The sequence below is a fragment of the Entamoeba dispar genome, genomic scaffold, assembly GCF_000209125.1.
Source record: "Entamoeba dispar SAW760 scf_1105229464033 genomic scaffold, whole genome shotgun sequence".
In the NCBI taxonomy this organism is placed as follows: Eukaryota; Evosea; order Mastigamoebida; family Endamoebidae; genus Entamoeba; species Entamoeba dispar.
Window position 1 is genome coordinate 1 of NW_001855990.1, and position 15,123 is coordinate 15,123.

A 15,123-nucleotide genomic window follows, 5' to 3' on the forward strand; every position below is an offset into this window, starting at 1 on the left:
CTTTGCTTTATTAACTGCTTCTTCATCTTTATAACATCTTTCTATTATTTTGTTCATTTTATTTTTAATTATTTCCATTTGATTAATTGTTTCTTGTCCTTTTTCTATTACTATTCTTCTTCTTCTAACTACTTCATCTATTCTATCAAATATTCCTTCTCCTCTTTTAATTGCTTGTTCATATGTTTCATTATCTTGTTTCTCAAATATTTCATTTTTAATACAACCTAAATAATATTGATAATGTTTATTAGTATCATCAATTGATTGTTGAATATTTGGAAGTGTTTCTACTACTTCTTTAATTAGTTGGTTACTCATCACTGATTTCATTTTAATTTAATGAATATCAGATTAAAATGAGATGATTAAATAATTAAATACACATTATAATACATCATTTTATTTATTATTTTAATAAATGTTATTTTATTTTTATTATTTTAAATAACAATAATAAAAACAAGAAAATAGAAGAAAATAAAATAATAATATTTAATATTATTGTTATTTATCTATAATTTGTTTATTTATGATTTTTCTATCTTTTATTTGATGATTTTATATTTGAACATATTATTAATTTCATCTGATTATCATACATTTAAATATCTATACAATTCTTCTCTTTCATTTATTGTGACATTTACATTTCAAGATGATATTTGGTTAATATTCTTTATTTCTTGTTTTATTTTCATTCATTTCTTTATTCTATTTATTATTTATTTAATTTATTTGTGTAATTATTCTTATTTCTTCATTATATAATATATAATTTATATTATTGAACTTGTATTCATTGATTTGAGAATTTATATTTATTTTGATGATGATAGAGATGATAATGAATCATAATGTAAAATTAATCATTTTAGTATATCATTTATATTCATTATATTTATGTCATATGATTATATTCATTCTATTCATCATATTTTATATATTATTTATGTTGATTCATTTTATATTAAATTATTTTAATATTTATATTACTTATTCATATTATTGATTCTATAATTTATTAATATCATAATATGAATCTACATATTTTGTATATTTATCTTATTTCTGATAATTTAATATATGATTATTAATTATTCATTATTTATCATCAAGAAATTATAATTTATATCATAATTGATTTTTAATAATTTTTAATTATTTATTATTCATATTAATTCTATATGAAATATTCTATTTTAATAATGATATTAATATTTTCATAATTACATTCATACATTTGATATGATGTTAATTAATAACATTGTTCATATCACTTCATTTATTAATTAATATTATTCTTCAATTTACCATATTTAATTTGATGATTTTATTGAAATTTAACTATTTATTAAATATATTAAGAATATATTCTCTTGATGTTGATATTCTCTTCATTTAATATAAATATATAATGTCAATACATGATGATTTCTAGTTATTTATTTTCATCATAATTAAATTTAAATCATCTAATGTGATGATGATATTATCATAATTTATGTATTTTTCATTCTAAATTATGATTTAATTTATTTTCATTTTTTTAACTTGATTGATGATAGAGTTAAGATATTCATTATCAATATCAATAATGTTATTTTTTATGATAATATTTTTTATTATTGGATTACACTCTACTTTCCCTTCTATGATTGAGTTCATTTTCATTTTAATATATATTTTAGTTGTTTATTTTATTCTATATGACTTTTTAATATTATTAATGTATTCTTTCTCAATATTTACATTATTATTTATTACTTTTATTATGTTTTCTATTTGTTCTCATCTTAATTTCTTATTTAATTTCTTATTTAACAAATTAATTCAAATCAATACAACATATCAATTAAAATTCTATTTGTTTGATTTGTTGTGTTTTCTTCTCTTCTTGACTGATTATCATTTCTTGTTTTTTTGATATTCAGTGTTTTGTTCTTTTATTTCTAATATTATTTTTCATAATGATAGTTTTGTTCATTTGTATTATCCATGATGATGATGTTCTCAGTATTGGTTGTGTATTTATCATTAATATCATTGTTTTCTTCTTCTCTATTTCTGAAATAAAAAATAATCAATAAATTGTTGATGAATTGATATTACTTGATTTTTTTTCTCCATTTTCTCTTGTGTATTGTCTAATTCTTTTCTTGTTTTTCTGTAATCTCATAGTTTTCAATTATACTTTTTTTGATATTCAGTGTTTTGTTTTATTTATCTCTTATGTCCTTCTTCAACATCTCATAGCTAGCTCGGAGGGTTCGAATAATTTCATTCTTACCTCCTACTTCTATGTTCCTTCTACCATTTATTTCATTTATTTTTCATTGTAATGAATTATTTTATTATTTTAATTTAGAGTTTTCTTATTTCATTATATGTAGTTTGAATATTGTTTATTTGTGTTTGAATCTTTTCTATTTCTTCTTCAAACTCTTTCCTGACTGTTTCTCGTGTTTTTTGAATCATTTCATTTGAAATGGTTCGTTCTTCTTCCATCTTTTTTGTTTGAAGTTATTTAATAGTTTCTTCTAATTCTTTGATTTTATTTTGAAGTGTGTTGATTTCTTCTTTGTTATATTCTTCTTCTTTATCTTGTGTTTTTTATTTATGTTATTTTTAATTTATTATTATTGTAATTTTATTTCATCTCTTTGTTTTTTGTTTTTTGATTCATTCTTTATTTGTTTTAATATCTTCTTCATTTATTTTGTTTTATCTTTGAATTCTTCTTTGATTTTCTGTATTACTTTATTATTTATTATTGAATATACTTCTTGGAGAATATTATATATTCTCTTTATCTTCTTATTTTTTATTTATTTCTGATTATTTTCCTTCCTCCCATTTTCTTGTTATTCTTTTAATTTTCATTTTAATTTCTTTTTTTGTTAATAATTTAGATTTCTTATTTGTATAATGTTTATTACCATTATATTTACTTTCTTTCTTATTTGTTTTTCTTTGTGTTCTTCTTTTTCTATTCACTTTTTTCTTGTTATTTTTTTATCATTATTATGCATTTTATTGGTATTGAAGTTCTTTCTTTTCTTTGAACTTGAATACCTGTTTGTTGATTGATTTTCTTTACAAGATTCTATGGCATTACTCAATAGCCATAGTATCAAAATTTGTTGTATATTCTGAATTGATAAAAGGATCTTATTTCAATTGTTATTATTAAATAAACAAAGGAAGATGATTAATGATATTTGTAGAACTATGATAAATTCTTAATCATTAATTTTAATTTATTTGTAATAGAATTAAGTTATCAGAAATTTTTTAAATAATTTTGAAATGCTCATTGAATTTTATTAGATTTACAAAAATTATTCTTTGTTAAATTTGTTGATAACACATTAATTTTATTTTAATAAAAAAAGTTGTTCGTGTTTATCTTGTCTTTAATTAGTTATTGTACTTTTACCATCTTTAGTATTTACTTTAAAATTTTTAATATACTTTATTGTTATAACAACACGTAAATTACAATAACATTAATAACACAAAATTAATAGTTGTCCATTTTAATTAATATTATTTTATTTAAGAAAAAAAAAAGAAGAACTTAAAAATAAGTGTTGTTTTATGCTTCAAATAAGTTGGACATTTATTTATTTTCTTTTTCCTCTTTTTTGTTTAACAACATACATTTCTCTTGATACTGGATTTACACAATGTCACTCTGATTTTAATCAATTAAAAAGGACAGGAATTTATCAATTATTAAATCCTCAGATTATATCTAAAATCTTATTACTTATTATTGTGGTTGTTTGTTCTATTCGTATTACTCGAAGTTTGTTTTATTTTTGTAAAAATTAATTTTTCTTTGCATTAAATCAATAAATTAGCACATACCATTGTAATAATATCTATTATTATTGAATTTTTAAATGCCTACATACTTTTTAGTAGTCTCTATACTTTAATTATAATTAGTAAAATGTATATGAATGATAAAAAATGTTCATTAAATGAAAGTAAAAATAACGGTATTAGTGGGCATTATTTTACTTACATTTACTATTTTCAAGTACTAACTCATTTGGTTGATTCTATTTCACTAGAATTAAAAAATCCATTTTTTATATTTTTTGCAACAGAAGTCTTTCAAATTCAAACCACTAAATTTTTTGAATTTAATTTCCATCCATTTCAAAAAAGTAAATCATTTCAAAGTGTAATTGGAATGATGCTTTTCTTTGGTTATATTCTATTTTCATGGGGAACTCTTTTTGATACATTAATTATTGGATATCATACTCCTCGACAAGCAATACTTGGAACTGTTTTAGGAATTTTATCAACTTTATTATATCAATTATTCCTTCAAGTACCATTTAAATTTCAAAGTCTATTAAATTCTTTCTTTCTTATTATTGTAATAGGTTGCTATTATATACTAACTCAAGAAATTTTAAATGGAATAGTATGTGTATTAGCTATTACTTCTTTAATACTTACTGTAGTTATTGAATATTATAATAATTATCAACACATAGATAGTTCACTAATTTTAATTTGAACATTAAATCAATTAAAAATTTATTAAGTTATTTTCACAAGATTCCAGCTTCAGTTAAAGTTTTTCTAACTTCTTTTGTTAATTTTTCAAGTTGAAGATAACCTTCTTCCATAACGTTTTGAATTTGTGCATTTTCAACTTTCATTTTATTTTTATGAATCATTAGTCCTTCTTTTGAAAGTGCCATAATTCGTTCAATGATAAGGAATAATTCTGCTAATTCATTTTCTTTATATTTATGAATATTTTCTTTTGACAAAAAATATGTTAAATATAGTCCAATTCCCCCGTTTACATTAGCACTTAAAATACCCATTAATAATCGTTGTAACCCACTAACAGAAGCATTTTTATCTGATTTTAATTTACAGATATCATTATTAAGTCCTTGAATCATCATATCAACATCTGCAATACCGGTTTCTACTGGAGACAATGTTATTTCAGTTTTCTTAATAACAGCTTCCCTTTCCATAACTGATGGGAAATATCTATGCGTTGTGATAATTCTTCTTGTTTTAACTACTTCCGCACCTTTTCCTTTAGCAATTTCATTTACAAATGTATTACATTTAACAAAATCATTACTCACTCTTCCATCAACAAAGCATTTAACATTATTTAATATAATCACAGGTTTATCTCCATTTGGATCAATTTGTTCTTTTTCAGCTTCAGCCTCAGACATAACAATAGCACCTGAAGTTTTATGTAAAGTCTCTAAATATTTTTTGAATTCAACTAACTTTTGTTTACTCATATAAATATATTCATTATCACAATCTAAAATTATTTCACGAGAATCAGTACTTGATACACTTTCATTATCATTTACTATTTTTGGGGTTGTTGAAGACAAAGCTTTTTGTGATTCAATAAGACTAAAAATTTCATTAGTATCATTATCCCTACTTCTAAATATTTTACCAAGGAACCTTACTGAATAAAAATAAAAAGGTAATGAAATAGTCGTTCTCATTTCATAATACATTTTATGAATCATTTTGTGTTTTTCTGCTAATGCGTTGTATTCATGATTATTTGCAAAATAAGGAATTATAAAATTACATAATGCAATTGCAAATTTTCTATGATCAGCTTTCTCAAACATTTCAATAGCATCGTCAACTGCTGAAACAAATGAATTAGTATTGTCATCAAGGAAAGTTGATGACAATCCAACAGATGAAGTTTTATAATGGAGAAAATCTTCAGTAATTTCTCTTAAATAACTTTCTTTAAGAATTATACCACTTGGCTCAATAATAGCTTTATAAATAAAATAAATTTCATGAACAGCAGCAACTCCAGCTTCCATATAATTTTCTAATTCTTTTTGTTTCATATAAATCGTGTTATACCATTTTAAATGGAAATAAGGTGATTCCATTGAATTATCTGCAATACTTAAATATTTTTCCATTACAACATCATTACCATAATTCTTTTCTTCTAACTCGTTTAATTTTTGTAATTCACATAAAATACTATTTGTTTGTCCTTCTAAAATCTTTAATTCTGAAATAAATTGGTCACTTGAACTTTCTTCTTTCTTTTCCATTGGAGTTTTCTTTCCAAATCCTTTAAGTAAGGAAGAATATCCTTTCTTTGTCTCTTTTAATTTTTGAAGTATTTTAAAATCGTCATCACTTATAACATCAACAACACTAGAATCTATCTTTTCTAATTCTATAATTCTTTCACAAATTTTTGATACATCTTCTTGATAGTCATCTCCCATTTGAATTAGTTGTATGACTCTTTGTAATAATTTTTTGTATTCTGTTTCTCTTTGTTCTCTGTCTGTTTCTTTTTGATAAATATCTTGCATCTCTTGAATTTTTCTTGCTAATGAACTCTTCCAATTATCTTTTTCAACGTATTGTTTAAATAATTCATCAAACATATATTTCTTTTGTTGTTTATTTTCAGCATCTCCATATTCTGTTTTAACAAATTGAATCATTTTTTCAATACTCGTAAATTGTTTCATTAATTCATTTGCAACAAGTATTCTTTGTGGTAATTCTGAAACACATTCTACTGGAAAATGAATAGTTTCATTTACCTCAATACACCATGCACAAATTTTAATTAATTGTTCTGATGCTGCAAATTCTGCATAAATATCTTCTTTATGAATAATTTCATTTTTATTTAATCCATCTAATATTGTTTGAATTTCAATTAACTCATTTAACAATGAAACAGCCTTTGGAAGAATAGTTTCCCATTGAACAAAAACAGTTTCCCATCCTGGCATTCCATTACATTTAAGATCTTCTTCCTTCATTTGATGGTGTCTTCTATCAATGTTGTCTTGCATTAATCTATATTGTTGAAGGGTATATTCAGCAACTTCAAGTAATGTTCCTTTTGTTTCAGCATCACTTTTGATTTTTTTATATTCACTAGCAATTTCTAATCTATTTTTTTCTTGTTTTTCAATAAAATTCATTGCCTGTTCATGTGTAGAATTTTTTGTTGATGATTCTGTTTGTAATCCTTTTAATCGAATTTTATTTAAATCAACAACCATCTGCATTGCAATCATTAAATTTCTTTGAGATAAATCAAATTTACTTCCAAGCTTTTCAATTTGTTTTATTAAATCAATCAATGTGGTTGTTTGTTTTTGTAATGACTCTTGCATATTATTTAATGAATCTATATCCACATCTTCTTTTGTAAGTAATGCAGTTGCATCTCTCATACTAATCATCCATTCAGAAGCTAAATCTGATGCCTTACGTTCAAGAATAAATCCTTGATCCTCTTGTTCAACTAATGGAATAACTTCAGTACATAATTTGTTAATTTCTTTGAGTACTTTACTATTTTCACTCCAGATTTCTTTTAAATATTCTAATCCTCTTAATACACATCTTCTTTTACCAACTGATTGAATTTCTTTTTGAATAGAGTTGATTAGTCCTAATTTCTCTTCATCACTAAACTTAATCCATGTATCTAGTTGTGAATCAATCATCTTATTAGATTCAATCGCTTGAGTCTGGTCAACTGAAAATCGTTTCTTTGAAGCAAAATCTTCTTTTGCCCATTTTCCTAATAATTCAATTGCTTTATGAATAAACCCATCAGAAGCTTCATTACTAACAGAAGAAATTGTTTCATTTGAATGAAGATGAAGATCAAATAAACTACTGATAATATGAATTTGAGTAATTCGAGTAGATTTTTCATTTCTTTCATAATCTTTTTTTGTAAATAAATAGAGAGTAGCAATAGCCTCTTGTCTTAGTGGAGCAATTTTCTTAGTACATAAACAAATTAGTCCATTAACAATATCAAAAGCAAGTCTAGAATTACTCTGGAATAAAAATTCTGTTTTTTCTCTAATAATAAAACGAATATAAGAAAGGAATAATGGGTAATATGTATTTGTCATACACGTATTAAATAATGATTTTCCTAATACATAAAAAAGGATAGAAACAACAGGAAGGTCATCACGAGTAAAATACATTTTAAAAATAGTGTCAACAATTTCTAATGCAACCAAATTAACGTTGTCAATAATCATTTCATTACCAAGTAATGAATCACATGAACTAGTTAAAGAATAAACATAAGGAATAGTTCCTAAATCTTTGCCATCACATAATTCATCTCTACTCTTTCTAAACATATCTGCAAATTCGTTCATAAGAAAAGTTTTACTATTTTTTAATGAACCAATAACATTAAGTCCATCTTTAGTAACAGTTAATATTGTTTTGAGTAAAGACTGATTTGTTTTTCTAATTAAATCAGAAAGTGTTTGATGTGATAGATTTTTAAATACCCAGAAAAATAACAAATAAAGTATTTGTAAATAATTACCTGAAATTTCTGGTGATTGTTCTAATACTACTTCTGAAGAATTTGTTGTACTGATGTCATCTACTTGAGAATGAGTAGTAGTTACTGTTTGAGCTCTATGCCATCTAGCCACCATTCTTTTATACTCAATACAAACATAATTCACATAACTGAAATACATTTCAGCAATACATGACCGTTCTTCCTCAGTCCATCCTCTGTAAGTATCCATTTTAATGATTTGTTCAGCTAAAACCATCAATGCGTATTTACAAACACTATCATCTCTTGCCATTGAGTCGGTTAAATGTTGGACAGTAAATTCAACAAAATAATGTTTATTGAAAATGTTTTCAATAAATTTAGCACAAGATGTCATTGGTGAAATAGTAGGAACATTAATTTCATAAAAATATACAAATTGATGTAAGTCTCTAATAAAATCAATCTTTAACAACTGAATAATTTTCCAAGACTCATCACCTTCATCACCATATTTACTGTTTTTAGGATTAAATAATGTTGCACTTTTCTTTTCATAAAAACATGAAAGAGTATTGATATAAGATTCTAATGCTTCCATTGTAGTTGTTCTTGAATAAAATCTCAATAAATCTTTTAAAAATTGACCTATAATATAATTCACATAATTTAAATAAGAATATCTTTTAGATTGAACGGATTTTCTAATAAAAATAGCTAATTGTTCAAATAGATTAATTAATTCAGTTTTAAACTGTGTTGATATTTGTGAGTATTGAATGGCAATTAATTGAAACCTATTTTCCTTTTCAAAAAGATCTTCTTTTTGCATCCAAAATAATAATGATTTTATTATAATTTTTAAAAAGAAGTTAAGGTGTTTTGCAATACTAACATGCATACCATTTACTGAAAGTGTTGCTACTAACGATCTTGTTAATGAATCAAATATCATTTCTTTTTGAGGTTGATTAAAATCTTCTTTAAATTGTTCTTTTACAAAAGAATCCTTTAAAGAATCATCTTCTATAGCATCCATTAAATGAAGCATTGACAATACTAAATTTTTTCCAGACTCCGTATTAGATATTTCATTATTAAATAATTGTAACATTAATTTCATTAGTAATGGGAAAGAATGAATTAACTGATTTTTATATGGTTGATTCTTTTTAAGTTGAGAGAATAATTCTAAAACATTGTTAATACTTTTAAAAGAATTGGAGTCAACTGAACGAATTAATTTATATACTGTTTCATCTTGAACCATAAATTGAGTAAGAAAATTAAGACGGACATGTAAAACCATCTTTTTTGTATCAGGTAATTTTTTAGCATTTAAATATGACTCCATTATTGGTCCTTTAAATAATTCAATTTTATAAACATCATTTTGAATTAAATGACCATGTTCAAATAATGGAAGAAATCCAAAACGAGTTTCTTTAGTATTTGGGTCTTCTTCAAAGACATCATCAACAATAAATAGTAAGTGGTGCGAATCATTAATGTTTAAAGGTAATTTTAATTTAGCTTCATCAAAATAAATATTATTTTTTGAATAAGGTGCAGCTGTTGTAAAACTTTTATCAAAAGGTCTTCCCGGAAGAATAGGATAAAATACTTCCAAACTTTTTGATTCAGGAATTGTTTGAGTATCTTGTAAATATATTTTAACAACTGCACTATTAAACTTTTTCTTTAATGAAAATGAGGATGATGTAACTTTTAATGGATAAATAAATAAGTTGTGAGAAAAATGATTTTCTCTCATTTCTAACGGTTGAAGAATACGAGTTGAATTTTCTGTAACTTCATTTTCTGAAATTCCATGATCATTCCAATCAACTATATTTTCCATTTCTTCTAAATTAACTTGTGTTATTTTCATTTTCCATTCTCCATTAATTTGTTTTGATTTAACAGATGGAGAAAACAATGTTGCTATGTCTTCTTCTTTTTCCATTTTTAATTGACAAAATCCTAATCTTGGTGCAACACTTAACTTCCCATCATTTGAAAATTTAAACTCTGCAAATCCAACACAAACATATTGTAAATACATATTGTCCATTATAAACTTTTTTACTTCTCTTGGTTTTATATTTTTCTTTTCTGTAAAATAAAGTTCTCTTTGAAACAAATCAGCTTCTGCATTTTTATAAATTGTTAAAACCCCTTTTAATTCATGGTTACTATATTTATTTATTTCTAATGGAAGAATGAATTTGTTAACATCTCTTTGTGTATCTTTAGCTGTAATCCATTGTCCAGAAACTCTAACATCAGAATTATTGATATCAACTCTAAAACTTTCTGTTATTTTTATAAATTTTTTTTCATGTTCACTATAATCATATACAGCAAAATATCCATATAATGGTTCTATAAATCCTTTTGCTGAAGTACATACTCCAAATTGAATATCTGTAATTTGACATGAATAATATGAAATAGCATCATATGTTATTGGTTTAATCGGTGTAATATTTAATTTAGTTTGAGTTCTTACCATATCAAATAATGGCTCTCTTAATGTTCTTCTATCTTCAATACAATTATCATTATTTAATAATGAAACTGATACTTCATTTGCAATAGTTTCGTCTCCATCAAAATTAACATAACGTGATCAAAAGGTTTGGAGGTTCGGATATTACTTTTTCATTATAACATTATTTAAATCAGCAAATAATATGTCTATAAACATTTTTACTATAGAGTCATTTTCTATTGATGAAATTCCTTCAATATATTTTAAATGACTTTGTTCTGGTCGTTTTTTTGTTACAAAAGTTATGTCTTTAGGACTTAAAATATTAGAAAAATAAGGAATTCGATCTTTATCTTCAAGAAGTTGTGACTCAAATAATACAGAACATTGATTTCTTTCATTACTTTTCTATTTATTTAATAAAAATTTTGTTTGATAAAATAAAATCTTTTAAACAAACTTCTTTCAAAGTGTTTTTATTGGTTTCAATATAGTCATTGAGTTGTGCAAAGTCTGTAAATGGTAATCTAAAATTATATTGTAATATTTCAGAAAGTATTTTCTTAATATCTTCTTGAGATAAATATAATCCTTTTTCTTTTGCAAAATACCTTCTTAGTTGTTCAGTATTTAATTCACTTACACATTCAGTATCATAACAATTAAAAACTTTTCTGAGCTGAGCTGTCTTTTCAACGTCAGCTACTGTTCGACGTTTATATCTAATGTCAGACAGACCAGGTGATAAACTCATTATTTTACAATTACTTTTTTTAGTTTAATTTATTTTTTTCTTATTTTTTTTTCTCTTTCAAAAAAATTTTATTCACAATTTTACTTTTATTATTTTTTTATTTTAAAAGAAATTTAATTAATTGCAGAACGTTCAAGTTCCTTTTCTTTTCTTTCTTTCTTATCCGTTTTGTCTTTCTCCTTATCTTCTTTCTTTTTCTTGCTAAATAAACTTAGCTTGAATGAATGTCCTTTCTTCTTTGTGTCAGCGTCTGTTGGTTCAACTTTTGCTGGTTTTGGGGTTGCTTTTCTAGTAAGGAAATTACCTCTTTGTTCTTTTTTTTCAGTTTTGACAATCTCAACACAAAATTGAAGATTTGATGAGTTGACATTTTGCATTGTTTCTGATGACAAAAGACAATGAACTTCAGCCCTTGGATTTTGGACATCAACAAATAGATTTAATGACCTAATGTATTCACTTCTCTTATAAATTGGATTTGTTGTTGGCGCAAGATAAACTGGTCTTGAATAATTCAAAGCAGCATGCCTTATAAGTCCTGGTAGGGATGCTGGAGAAACAAGTTGTTCTTTAACTAAAACACCACAAGGGGAATTGGTCATAACTCTGAGAACATCAGATTGAGTTGGAAGAATAATAATAGTAAATTTACCTTCAATAGTTTCAATTTCTGTATCATATGGAGAAGAATTCCAAAATACAACAATGTTATCTGCATCAACAGCTTCTTCTTCATTTAATCCACTAAGGGTATTGATATGGAATACCATTTCAGCTTCTTCATTTGAATAGTACATGAATTTTTGATCACTTCCAGCATATAACCCACTAAATCCCTTATGTGTTTGAGGATCAACAATATGCCCTAACCCACGAATAACAGAGTTATAAATTGGAGATGGTGCAGATGAGTCAGGACCATATAAAATAGTAACACCAATCAAGTTTCTTGTTGGAAGTACATCAAGTTCCAATAAACTAGTGATCAAGTCATCACTCAAACCTAATGGATGAAGTTTTTCTCCAGATAAATCAACTAATCCAAGTGCCCCTATAAGGGTTCTTGAAATAATAGCTTTGCAACAGAGACTGGTATTGTAAAGAGCAGAAGCAGTGAGAACGTCCTCATTTTGAGCTACATGAGGAACATTATTACATGCATTTTCAGCAGTAACTATTTTATCTAATGAAACGGTGTTAAATTCTTCAATCCATGAAACTGGTATTTCACTTTCTTTAGTAATTTCATCACTTCCCTTTGTTAATACACCATTAATAACTGTTTTTTTGTTTTCATCATGAGTTAGGTGTACATGACGAGCAGTCTTACCATATTTTGTTCTAATGATAACAATAGCACTTCCCTTCTCCCATGGAAGTTCAGCAACTGTAATTACAGCCTGATCTTTATAAACAAATATTTTCATGAATTCATCAAAGGCTTGAATGTGATGGTCATTATATGCATTCATAAGAATTACTTCATTCATTTCTTCGAAATAATCAGCAACATCAATTTGTAATGAAGAAAGTAATGACTGAGGGAAAGTATAATTCTCTAATGAAGCTCTTTTTTGTTGGTCATTAAACCAAGCACATATCTGACCACATAATCCAATAACTTTTAACAATGTGTCTTGTTGAATAAATGAATAACAAGCACCAAAGTAAATTGAATACACTTGTAAGAAATCATCAATAATAGGAGATGATTTATAATATGTTTCAATAAATGAATGAATTATCATCAATAAATCTAATAAGACTTTATGCTCTCCTACTTCTACTAATACTGTTTTTAGTACCCTCATCATTTCAGTAAATGATTCGTGTAATCTTTTTTCTACTAAAGCACCAACAAATTTATAAATGTTCTTTTCAAGGACTGGAATAAATTGTTCTACAATAGTTGGTCCTTCCCTTGGAACAATATCATTGAAGAATCTAGAAAGTAACACAAACATATCTTTTAAATTAACTGGATTTGTTTCTGTTTGTAAGAATACTTCACAAATAGCCAAAAACTCTTTTGAAAAATTACTAAAACAAAAAATATTATCCGTTCCTACTTCATGACAAGCAATTTCTTGTCGTTGTTTTGAGAATGAAAGATGTATTAGTCCAAGTAATTCGATACAACTTGTTCTTGTATCTAAACTTCCAGGGTCAACCATATTTGAAATTCTTTCAGCTGCTTTTATAATTGAAGGATAAATAATTTCTTGTGAAGGGAATGATAATAAAAGAAGTCGGTTAAGTATTCTAATACCAGACAAAATAATTTTTCCATTTCTTGATAATATAGCCTCACTCATTACTTCATATAATATTGATAGATTTTCTGGTCTGAATGTGGTTCTTGCAGTAGTTACTCCAAACACTGTTCCTATAGTAGTTACTGCAACATTAACTGCAAGTTCATATCTTATATGGTCAAGACAAAGAACAACTTGTGCAAGTGGTTCTCCAAATAACTTAATTATAGTATTTCCATCTGGTGCATTTGGATATCTTCCATCTTTATAACACTCAATCATATTTTTTACAAATAATGAAATACCATCAGTAATAACTAGTACAACTGCTGCGTCTTGTAACTGTGCAGGAGTACCACATAAATGAATAAATCGAATCCATGTTTTTAAGAAATATTTTAAAGTATAATGTGCATCTACTTGTGCTTTTTCATTTGTAATTACTAAACTAACATCATTTTGTTTTGATTCTACAGCCGTTAAGAAAGTTTTTTGTAAACGCAATGTTACATCAACCCATGCCAATGCCACTTCTTTTGTCTTAGCCCATACCTTATGACACTCTTGGAAAACACCCCATAACTCTTCATCTGCTTCTCCATAATTAAGCCAAACTTCATAAACTGCATGAATTAATTTTTCAGCAATATAAGAAACAATTACATTTTGTGAGTTTACATGTTGTTTACCACAAACATCTTGCATACAACCTAATAAACAACACACTAACTGTCTAGACATATCACTTCCAGGTTTATATCTTGTTCCAATAGCTCTTAAAATAGAAATTGCTTTTAAACATAGTTCAGCATATCCGTTAAGACTTTCAGCACTTCCACTTCTTTGATACAATAAGTTAGTAAGTTGGGTCATAGCAATTCTATCATAATGATCTTGCATTTCTTCAATGGGGGTTGGTACATTTTGTAAATTGACGAACCACTCTTCATATAAAGAGATGCAATGAGCAATAGTTTTATGGTCATCAACAGGGAGGGTAAATCCACAACCAATAACCTCCATTACCCATTTACAATGGTCATGAGTACATAACTTACTTTGAAACTCTTGTAAATTTGATATAATTTCTAATGAAACACTTTGAACAATAATTCTTTGAATCTCTACTTTAAACATACGAACGATATCAGTGTTTAGATCGATTTGCATTAAATTTAATTCTCCTAATGTTGGTGAGAACATAGTAGATTTTATAAAATTTTTAAGTTCTGTTTAATAAATTTTATTTTTTGTTAATAAAAATGTTATAAAAACC

At 25.3% G+C, this 15,123-nt stretch overlaps 3 protein-coding genes across 3 annotated transcripts, besides 15 other annotated features; 1 reads left to right on the top strand and 2 right to left on the bottom strand.

Annotated features, from left to right (window-relative positions):
* Positions 1-3: 3 nt before the first annotated feature.
* Positions 4-492: a repeat region.
* Positions 493-534: a sequence feature (AT_rich).
* Positions 535-537: 3 nt separating this feature from the next.
* Positions 538-1,544: a repeat region.
* Positions 1,529-2,253: a repeat region.
* Positions 2,236-3,172: a repeat region.
* A 76-nt stretch (positions 3,173-3,248) lies between these two features.
* Positions 3,249-3,306: a sequence feature (AT_rich).
* A 64-nt stretch (positions 3,307-3,370) lies between these two features.
* Positions 3,371-3,394: a sequence feature (AT_rich).
* Positions 3,395-3,536: 142 nt separating this feature from the next.
* Positions 3,537-3,573: a sequence feature (AT_rich).
* Positions 3,574-3,600: 27 nt separating this feature from the next.
* On the top strand, positions 3,601-4,540 carry EDI_161510 (uncharacterized protein; the record flags this gene model as incomplete). The annotated part of the gene is made up of 2 exons (XM_001741747.1): positions 3,601-3,811; positions 3,867-4,540. The coding sequence occupies 2 exons, from the start codon at positions 3,601-3,603 to the stop codon at positions 4,538-4,540; spliced, it is 885 nt and encodes a 294-aa protein (XP_001741799.1).
* Positions 4,527-4,575: a sequence feature (AT_rich).
* On the bottom strand, positions 4,575-11,592 carry EDI_161520 (uncharacterized protein; the record flags this gene model as incomplete). Its single annotated transcript, XM_001741748.1, has 3 exons — positions 4,575-10,887; positions 11,005-11,246; positions 11,299-11,592. 3 exons carry the CDS (start codon positions 11,590-11,592, stop codon positions 4,575-4,577), a joined length of 6,849 nt encoding a protein of 2,282 aa, XP_001741800.1.
* Positions 9,179-9,212: a sequence feature (AT_rich).
* Positions 10,664-10,684: a sequence feature (AT_rich).
* Positions 11,248-11,293: a sequence feature (AT_rich).
* Positions 11,593-11,608: 16 nt separating the features above from the next.
* Positions 11,609-11,696: a microsatellite.
* A 9-nt stretch (positions 11,697-11,705) lies between these two features.
* EDI_161530 (uncharacterized protein) lies at positions 11,706-15,050 on the bottom strand (the record flags this gene model as incomplete). The annotated part of the gene is made up of 1 exon (XM_001741749.1): positions 11,706-15,050. The coding sequence occupies one exon, from the start codon at positions 15,048-15,050 to the stop codon at positions 11,706-11,708; it is 3,345 nt and encodes a 1,114-aa protein (XP_001741801.1).
* Positions 11,730-11,792: a microsatellite.
* Positions 15,051-15,055: 5 nt separating the features above from the next.
* Positions 15,056-15,121: a sequence feature (AT_rich).
* Between the last annotated feature and the right edge of the window lie 2 nt (positions 15,122-15,123).